Source organism: Lactuca virosa, chromosome 4, assembly GCF_052849685.1.
Source record: "Lactuca virosa cultivar CGN04683 chromosome 4, Lactuca_virosa_CGN04683_v6, whole genome shotgun sequence".
Taxonomy (NCBI): domain Eukaryota; kingdom Viridiplantae; phylum Streptophyta; class Magnoliopsida; order Asterales; family Asteraceae; genus Lactuca; species Lactuca virosa.
In genome coordinates, this window is record NC_136429.1 from 533,847,088 (window position 1) to 533,857,232 (window position 10,145).

At 32.8% G+C, this 10,145-nt stretch overlaps 2 protein-coding genes across 3 annotated transcripts; both read right to left on the reverse strand.

The window, feature by feature from the left end:
* Positions 1-888: 888 nt before the first annotated feature.
* On the reverse strand, positions 889-2,203 carry LOC145107209 (uncharacterized). The gene is made up of 2 exons (XM_079044049.1): positions 2,092-2,203; positions 889-1,412 (listed from the first exon to the last, which is right to left on the reverse strand). The coding sequence occupies exons 1-2, from the start codon at positions 2,201-2,203 to the stop codon at positions 889-891; spliced, it is 636 nt and encodes a 211-aa protein (XP_078900175.1).
* Positions 2,204-7,520: 5,317 nt separating this feature from the next.
* Positions 7,521-10,145, reverse strand: MDA1 (Mitochondrial transcription termination factor family protein). 2 transcript variants are annotated; one of them, XM_079046763.1, is made up of 4 exons: positions 9,940-10,145; positions 9,210-9,265; positions 8,911-9,111; positions 7,521-8,774 (listed from the first exon to the last, which is right to left on the reverse strand). In XM_079046763.1, the coding sequence occupies exons 1-4, from the start codon at positions 10,014-10,016 to the stop codon at positions 7,663-7,665; spliced, it is 1,446 nt and encodes a 481-aa protein (XP_078902889.1). In that variant the 5' UTR covers positions 10,017-10,145; the 3' UTR covers positions 7,521-7,662. The 2 variants fall into 2 exon arrangements, with proteins under 2 accessions (XP_078902889.1, XP_078902887.1); XM_079046761.1 differs by having other exon boundaries at positions 9,210-9,280.

Sequence of the window (10,145 nt, forward strand, 5' to 3'; positions counted from 1 at the left end):
GATTTACATACAACAACATATTTAATCTAATAAATTAAGTATAATATGTTAAAAGTTAAGGACATAACTTTATAAGTAGAAGTAAAGATATTATTTTAAAATTGAAATTTAGTATATTTATGATTATACTTTAGGTTTAATATTTATTTAACCTTATTAACCAACTTATAACCATTATTAAAAAACACTACAATTAATCACTTTTAACTTTTTATAAAATATTTTTTGGGTTGTTTAAGTGTTTTATACAAATTGTTCTAAAATTGTATCTTTAAAATGATAATGATTTACATCCAACAATATATAAAAACTAATAAATTAAGTATAATATGTTAAAAGTTAAAAAAAATCACTTAATAGAAGTAAATATATTATTTTAATATTGATATTTAGTTTATATATGATTATATTTTAAGTTTGATATTTATATAACCTTATTAACCAACTTATAATTATTATTAGAAAGAAATTGAAAATTTATAGGTGTTTCAAATAAATGTGTGAAAGGAAAAATACATGAGCGTTTCAAATGAATATGGTGAAAGGAAAAAATGCTTCCTTTATAAGGCTGGAGGGAGTGGTGCCACCGAAACTGCACTCCATTCACCGCCACATAAACGTCACATCATTTTTTACCATAGAAGTGTGGTTTCTTGTCACACCAAGGGAGTGGTGCCACACTTTATTCTCTTTTTTATTTTGTTTTTTTAACTATTTTAATTTAATAAAACTTCTTTTTTAATAAAAAAACATAATTTTTCATTACTTGAAAATTTAAAAAAAAATACATTGAAAATTCAAAAAACATTACATTGCATTAAAAAAAACACATGACATTAAAATAATCCTAGAAACTTAAAAAAACACAAATAAAATAACTAAAGCAAACTACATAAAGTCGTTCTCCGAGAACTCGTCTTCGGAGTCATCCGGTGGATCCAAATTAAGGTTAATGTTTTGAACCCCGTAAATGTGTTCCACCAAGTCAGTGCGAAGATTGTGAAATGTGTCAGTGCAACGTATCTCTGCTCTCATGTTCATATACTCTTCGCCACCAATTTCTATTGGTTGTGTCTCTGGTATGGTTTCTTCCTCGTCAAACGCACATATCGCTCTTCCTTTGTCTTCAATAATCATGTTATGCAATATGAGACATGTATACATGATTTCTTGAAGTTTTTCCTCTCCTAAATTAATTGATGGTTTTTTCAATATGAACCATTGTTTCTTCAGAGCTCCAAAAGCACGCTCAACATCCTTCCTAGCTCTTTCTTGAGCTCTCTTGAATTTTTTTCGTCTAGAACCATGTGGACACATAAACGATTTAACAAACACAGCATACTCAGGATAGATTCCATCGACCAGATAATAACCATACTTATATGGCATTCCACGCACTTCAAAAGAAGAATCTGGTGCAAATTCATCGTATATGTTGTTAAATATAGGTGAACGATTAAGAACGTTGATGTCGTTAATCGAACCAGGAGAACAAAAAAAACATGCCAAATCTACAGATCTTGTGATGCAACTGCTTCAAGTATGACCGTTAGATAACCATGATCACCTCGGGTAAATTGCCCATGCTATGACGTAGGGCAATTTTCCCATGCCCAATGGAGACAATCTAAGCTTCCTAGCATTCCAGAAAACCCATGCACACTAGCATGATAAGCTTGCAATTGCAATATGTCATTACGTGTAGGCTTACGTAAATATTTTGGATCATAAAATTGAATCACGATTTGCAGAAATACTGGAGACTGTCTCGTGCGGTCCTAGCAGACATCCTAAAACTTTCGTCTAACACATCAGGCGGAATGTCATATGCTAACTGACGAAGTGCGGCAGTGCATTTTTGTAAGGGAGTGAAACCGGGTGTACCTCTAGCATCGTAGCGTTGTTGAAAAAAACTACACTCCCTCGTTACATCTTCAACTATACGTTTGTATAAATCTTTGAACATTCTGAAGCGCCTACGAAAATAGTATCATTGATAAGTGGCATTCTCTTGAAAATAGTCTTGTACCAAACGTTGGTTGGCTTCTTCACGATTTCTGAAAATATATCTTCGTGTTTTCCGTTAAGTACTTTCAGCTGCGTTATTGCATAAAGCATTGTATGTTTGTTCCGCCATTTGAGCACATGCAACAGCGGCATAAAAAATAACTTGAAATTCTTCAGAAGATGAAAAAGATGACATTTTTGAGAGAGATTGGTGAATTTTTTTTTAATAAATTGGAGAGAGAAGGGTTTGTTTTGTTTGAAAAAAAAAATGAAATGTATGTGTATTTATAGGAAAGAAAGGAAAAAGGAAAGAAAAAAAATATATTCAACGGTCGAATGTGACCGTTTCCTCCCCAACCAATCAGATTGCACGGCTGTAAATGGACGCACCACGGCCTAAACTGCAAGAGACCGCGGTAAGAGGGCGGTGTGCGCGACTGAGGAGGCAAAACCGCGGCCCAAACCGCGGCCACTCCCTCAAGCCTCTCTCTCTCTCTCTCTCTCTCTCTCTATATATATATATATATATATATATATATATGGTTAGGTTCATGTGAGACGGCCTAATTTTGTGAGACCGTGAGACGCATTTTTTTATTTTTTTTTATTTTTTATTATTTTTTTATTTTTTTTAGTTAATTCAAGTTCCGAAAATAATATTTAAAAAAAGAATTTTTGGATTTTTCCATTTATTTTGCATTTTAAAATTATTTTTTAGAATATGTACAGTGTAATATTCTATTAGAATATTTCACGTATTTTAAAAAAAAATGAATTTTTTTTATTTTTTTTTTATTTTTTTTAGTTAATTCAAGTTCCGAAAATAATATTTAAAAAAAGAATTTTTAGATTTTTCCATTTATTTTGCATTTTAAAATTATTTTTTAGAATATGTCAGTGTAATATTATATTAGAATATTTCACGTATTTTTCAAAAAAAACGGGATTTTTTTTATTTATTTATTTATTTTTTTTATTTTTTTTAGTTAATTCAAGTTCCGAAAATAATATTTAAAAAAAGAATTTTTGGATTTTTCCATTTATTTTGCATTTTAAAATTATTTTTAGATTTGGTCTCACGGTCTGACAAAATTAGAATGGTCTCAAATGAACCTGAACCTATATATATATATATATATATATATATATATATATATATATATATATATATATATATATAGTCAAGATCAAATAAGAAGGAAATTTTTGGTAAGAATGTAAGAAGTTTTTTTCTACATGTTTTTTTCGCGAACAAACAAAATGAATCATTAGATGATTCAATTGTAAGATGATTTACAAGAAAAAATTCTTAAAAAAACATCTTGATGATTCATTTATACAATGATTTTGTTGTTATTCACTAAAATTGTCATAAAAGTGAATTTTTTCATAATTTACTTAAAAATGAATCATAAAGATGTTTTTTTGGGAAATTTTTTTCTTGTGAATCATCTTACAAATGAATCATCTAGTGATTTATTTATTTTGTTCGTCAAAAAAATATGTAGAAAAAAAACTTTTTACCTTCCTACCAAAAAAAATTTCTTACTGGATTATATATATATATATATATATATATATATATATATATATATATTCAACTACTTTTTTTTTCGTGAAATATTCATTAATATAAATATCATTGTAATTAAAAAAGAATGTTATGTTAATATAAATTATATTATATTATATTTGTGTGATAACTGATATAGTTTGGTGAATGTGACGCGGAATAACATTATGTATTTATGTTGTTTATAAGATAATTAATAAACCTTTAATACGAAAATACATATTGCAATTTGTTAACACATAAAAATATATTAGAATGGATATTTCTTTGTAGCATTATAATAAGTTATTATTTAACACTGTTTTCAACATACAAAAATAAGTACAAAAACCAAAACCGATATAAAGTAAATAATATTCTGTTCGATGTAAATGTATCCGCATTCCGCAGGATTCGAGGTTAGGGCAAAAATGAGCAGGCACAAAAGTGAGTGGGTTTGTAACGCCAATCCAATTGGAAAGTGTGTAGCGGTTAAGTTTTTTTCTGTTTCTGTAAGATAAGTATAGAAGTTATAAAGAAAAACGAATGGGGTCTAATTTTATTTTATTTTGTTAATTATAAAAAATTATAAAGAATGTTAAAATTATAAGATAAATAAATAAATAAATATAAAAGTTATTTAAAATATAATAGAGATCAAGATTTTAAAAGAAAATTATTACATCTAAAAAAAATTGAGAAGTCATTTGCTCTTTTCTCTATTAAAATTTAAAATTACAAAGACAAATTTTCCTTAGAACTCGTCAAGTTGATGGCCTCAATTTGACGTGTTGAAAATCTTTGGGCCGCGGATCTTTTTGGGCCAACTCGACGAGTTGGTGGCTGAATATGAAACCCTAATTTTTAGGATGTTGCACCCTATTTAAAGGTTTTATAGCCTTTGAATGGCCTCCTTATCCGCCCCCTCTGCCCAGAAAAACCCTAGTTCGTGCATCCTCTCCCATTTGTGTGTGTTAGAGGTTGAAGAGTGATTCTTGGTGTTCTTTTGAAGGAGCTTGGAGCTTGAAGAGGTTTGATTGAGAGGAAGGCTAGAGATCCGGAATCTTCTCTGTTGTTGCAGCCATTTTGAGGTATAAAGTCGATACCTTGATCATTTATTGCTTAGATCTTCTCCTTGGAACTTTATTGTCATTTTGGCTCATTTTGGAGTCATTCTTGGGATTGGACATTTCTTGAAGTTGCTACTTCAGATCTTGATGTTTTGTGGACTCTTTCGGCATAAAGCTCCAAGATTTATCAAGTTATAGGCCCTCTTTATGCTTTAGGCCCTTGTTAAGCCTTATTTAAGCTTTAAAGACTCTTGGTGTCATGCATAGACGTAAAGTTAGCAACTTTACGTGGTTTTCTAGCTCTTGGGGTACCAGATCTACATTCTTAAGCGTTAGGATGGGTGAAAAAGGACTGAATGAGTTAAGCTGGGAAAACTCGACGAGTTGTCCTGACAACTCAACAAGTTGGCTCGGGTTTTCCCGCTTTCCTGGATACTGTAGGAACTCAACGAGTTGTCCTGACAACTCGGTGAGTTGGCGCGGGTTTTCCCCGTTTCTCTGAGTACTCGACGAGTGGGTATGTGCACTCGACGAGTTGGATCAACATGGACTGTTGACCTTGACTATTGACTTTGACTTTGACCATGGTTGACCAAGTTTAACTATGAGGGCATTCTGGATATTTCGGGGTTTTGATAGAAATGGTTATATGGTGGTTGTAGGCTTTTGAGTACGGAGCTGAGTTTTGAAGTTGAATTTTACCGGTTCAGCACTACTTATGAGGTGAGTTTCCCTCACTGTACTTTTGGGTTGAAGACACTTATGCGGACCCTTTTTGGATGGTTATCATGGTAGATAGGATGTTGCTATGCAGTTATGATATGTTAGATCTGTATCCTGGTAGATAAGATGGTGCTATGTTTATTGATTTGTATGATTTGTGCTTGTCTGTCAATTGATTATGTAGTTATAAGTTATGTATATGTCGACATGTGTGTGTGAGTGGATTGAGACGGTCCTGCTTTGTGCTGTAGGCCAACAGACCCAGGGCGGTCCGGATAGACTGAAGGCCTGCGAGGCGGTCCAGTCAGGCCAAAGGCCCGGTGAGCGGTCCGGATAGGCTGTAGGCCATGCGAGACGGTCCAGTCATGTCGAAGGCTCAGGATCGGTCCAGATAGACTGAAGGCCCTGTGAGGCGGTCCAATCATGTTGAATGCTCATTCATGCTTAATGTTGTCTATTATGTTATGTGATGATATTTGGGGAAGACTCACTAAGCTCTGGTCTTACAGTTTTTTATTATGTTTTAGGTATTTCAGATGATCGCGAAAATACGAAGGCTTGATCGTGCACCTCCTCATATTTTGTGTTATGATTTCTGGGAAAAACTCTGATGTGAAACCTATTTTGAAAACAATAGGTAATAAATGATAGTTTTTGGTTTCATATAAAAGTTTTAAAATTTTCGAAATTTCATGGATGTTATAAAAAAGGTAGTTCCTTTAGCATGCCAATAATGTGTCTTGGTAGTTCGAACTTTGTAGTGGTTGCGATTTTTGGTGGATCAAGACCCCATCTATTGTCGTTCCTCATATATCGTTTGTACTCTTCCATTGTCATGGTCGTATCAAACACACAAATTTGGAATGGACTGAGGCACTATCAAACATGACATAACTCTATAAATCCAACCCAATGAAATCGAATACAACTATATATATATATATATATATATATATATATATATATATATATATATATATATATGGAAAAGTTCAATAGAGAACCATAATTATGGGTTCTTCAAGGAAACAAATCTTTTTTTCAATTTCTAGAGCTTATTCTTTATCGAAAAAAAATCTAAAAATATCTAAATTCATATATTAACATTGTGAATGTGAAAAATATTTTTCGGATTCACCGTGTGAATCCGGATTCACGTTGTGAATTTTCGAAGATTCACATTGTGAATTTGACTTAAAAAAAATCGAATTTTATATCATTGGAAAAAGGATAAAAAGTTATGAATTTTTTTATTTTTAGTTTTTTTTTTTTGATAAAAAATAAGTTCTAAAAGTTGAAAAAAAGATTGGTTCCTTGGTTAATTATGGTTATCTATTGAATTTTGTATCGACAACTTTATGTCATTATTCAGCAAAGAATAAATGAATAGTCAAAGGTTAAAATTAAAATTAGAATTTACTACAAAAATACACATACATAAGTTTATAATAGAATAATAACATTGTAATGAATATATGACTAATCGAAAGTTAATATTTATATTAGAATTAGTTCAACAATACACATATACAAAATTCATTACAGAATAATAACATAAACATAGTGTTTTTACGTTCTCACACTATTTACTGTTTTTATTTGAACTTACTTCTATATATATATATATATATATATATATATATATATATATATATATATATATATATATATATATATATATATAGGGAGTGGTTCAAATGAGAGCCAAAAAAGATTAAGAACCGTAAGAACCTCTAACTTTAGATGTTTATAAAGAGTTTAGGGTAACCCTAAACCCTAAACCCTAAACCCTTTATAAACACCCTAAACCCTAAACCCTTTATAAACATCTAAAATTAGAGGTTCTTACGGTTCTTAACCTTTTTTGCTTCTCATATATATATATATATATATATATATATATATATATATATATATATATATATATATATATATACTTTCAGCAATATATTAAATTTCATTTGGTACTAGAATCAAGGATTGTTTGTTTTATCAATCCTTGGTTCCGTAAAGCTACTAAGCATCCACAACAATATAAATTGATTTCCATCTGGTTTAGGTTTTAGTGTTGGACTTGAGATGTCCTATAATGCTTAAAATACAGCTAAAATATATTTGCCTCTCTAACACCATGAATCACAGTATAATGCAAATTGTGATTCGGCAAGTAGCTACAAATCTACAATTAACATTCATCGGCTTTAATATCTATACCAGAATCATTGTGTCAAAATAAACATCATGCATACCGGATCATCCATCATGTAATAATAATATATGATTATTATCAGTAGTAATTGATCTACAAAATCAAGCACATGCGTTCTTTTTCTTCACTTTTCGCTTAAGAAGCTTGTAAAAATCTTCATCAGAAAGAGACAAGACCTGATTGAGAAGCAACCTCACCCCACTCTCTTTAACAACTTCATACCTCACTTTAATCCTCTCTTCCAAACTATACCCAAAATACTGAGGAAACTTAACCAGTTCAGTCTTGGGATACTCCATACTCAAAAAATATTCCCATTTGGGCAACAAATTATCCTCCACACTAAAACTATAAATAGCCCCATATCTAGAAGCCATCAAGGCCACGTCAGCAACATGGTATCCTTTTTGCATGAAAAAGTCAGTCACCGGTTTCAAACTGGCCTCCACGCTTAAACCAAACACCTGCGGGTAGCGTGACATGACAACCGCAGGATTAACTCCGATGGAATCAAAGTAGTGAGACGTGGGCCGTAGCTTCTCGTCTATACTGTAGCTTATGATGGAGGGGCACCGCGTCAGAACCTTCCCCACGTCTTGAGAAGAAAGTCCCATTTCGTAAAGAAAGTCGACAGTTGCTTGGAGTTTTGATCTGCTGTAAGTGAGGAGCGCAGGAAAACGGTAGATCACTTTGGCCCATTTTTTCTTGTCCACCCCTAAATCTTCTAGAAATGCCATGGTTGGGATTAGGTTTTCGGTTAGACTGATACCGCATAACTGAGGCCTTTTTGTGATGATTGCGGGTATGTCTGACTTTGAGATGCCGAGGTCAAGAAGAAACTCAACCACCGGTTTGATTTTTCCTTCTAAACTGTAGTATGCGAAAGCCGGAAACTTGCGGATGACTTCTTTGATAACTTCAAGTTCCATTCCAAGCTCTTCAAGGTAGACCACATGTGGAGGGAGATTTGGTGTTTCCGTGTTGTTGCTTGCTCGTGAATGTGATGTGGCTTTTTGGACAAATTCCTCTGAAGTTTCTACAACATAATTATCATCTTCGCTTGTGTTGGTATTTTCTTGGACAGTTTTGTCTTTGACTATCGGGATTGGAAAGTATTCTAGGACTTCAACAAAATTGTCCCCGTGTTCTTCAACAAATTCATCCAGGTAAGGAATGAGCGCGTCTCTGATTTCAGGAGTTGTCAGTTCTCGTCCTGCAAGGACAACCATACTATGATGATTAGCAAAGGGTATTTTCGGAATTAAAAATATAGCTGTCCAAATTAAGTGGTTAACTTAACATCCCCTTAGGTGATTAGGTGATGGTTTAGGGATGAGGATCAGACCTACCTACTAGATATCGGGTTTTGTAAACAGTGTGAAGTCTTAACATAAGATGATCCACAAATCGGTCTAACTTTTTCATCTTTCTGGCTGCAGTTAAACGGTTCATGCCTTGGTTGGTTAAAAACATGCGTAACACAGCTTTGGCTTCTTCTCTTTCTGCTAGTAGTAGATTTGGAGGGACATTTACTAAACTCACAGACGCATCTATATCACATATTCAACATGTTAAAAGCCATCAATTTTCTATTTTTAAAAATCCAAACAAGATTGGATGTAAAGATAATGAAGTTTTAACTGCTTACCTGTTTCTGCTCGGCAGAAGAGAAGCCTCTGAGTCTGAGGGAAAGAAAGTTGGGTCCTGAATCCATAACAACTAAGGTTGGTGTTAAATACAGTATGAAACAAGCACTTGAAATTTTGTTAAGATGTGAAAGTATCAAATATTTCAGGCATAATTTTGATTTATGATTTTTCAACTTTTGGTCCAAACCTCCAAATATAGCAATTTTATGTATGCCCTAAAAGCTTTTTAATATAGATGCCAAAGTCATCATTTTTTTTTGTAGTTTTAAGCCTCCCTCCATCCACTTGCCATCTATATAAACCAGCAAGCACATGCTGCACACTTCACCATATCCAAATTCATCACTTCAAGTAATGAATGCTTCAACATATTCATGTAAACGAAAAGGGATTTCTAGAAAAACTTAAGACATTTGAGAAGTGAAAAAAAAAAATTCCAATATGCAGGGACCCTACCTCCACGGTTCCTATATCTATTAAAAATTGATATAAACCTAATAAAAAAAGCTTTGTGCAGATTGCAATTATAAAATACAACACTAGCACTTTTATTACGAATTTTAACATAAGCAACAGATGAGACAATTGGAACTTCCGGAAACTGATGGTGAAAGTTAAAATAGATATTGAGTCAGTCAATTTCTTAACAAAACCCTACACGCGAGGATGAGAATGAATTGAATAATGGAGACTGTCAATGCAAAATCAAGGGAGAATGAAAGAAATTACCGGGATGAGACGGAAGAGGAGGCGGCACCGAAGAGTAGAATGGTGTCGGACGGTCCAAAGAGGGTGAAGGCCTTCATCTGGAAGTGGAAGGCTGTTGGTGGTGAAAGTTGAAGTTGTGATGACAGATAAGCGAGCTATAAATAAATATGAAGGAGTAGAATTAGGAGGAAGAAGATATGGTTGCTTTGCTTTGGTCTCTGGGCATA

What these genes read in the sequence shown, in the direction of transcription:
- LOC145107209 (XM_079044049.1), bottom strand. Translation starts at nt 2,203, where the DNA reads ATGTCATCTTTTTCATCTTCTGAAGAATTTCAAGTTATTTTTTATGCC. An exon ending in ATGCAATAACGCAGCTGAAA is followed by an intron (nt 1,413 to 2,091) that starts GTACTTAACGGA and finishes AATTTGCACCAG; the next exon opens with ATTCTTCTTTTGAAGTGCGT.
- MDA1 (XM_079046761.1), bottom strand. Translation starts at nt 10,016, where the DNA reads ATGAAGGCCTTCACCCTCTTTGGACCGTCCGACACCATTCTACTCTTC. An exon ending in TCCTCTTCCGTCTCATCCCG is followed by an intron (nt 9,281 to 9,939) that starts GTAATTTCTTTC and finishes CACCAACCTTAG; the next exon opens with TTGTTATGGATTCAGGACCC. An exon ending in CAAAACCCGATATCTAGTAG is followed by an intron (nt 8,775 to 8,910) that starts GTAGGTCTGATC and finishes TTGTCCTTGCAG; the next exon opens with GACGAGAACTGACAACTCCT.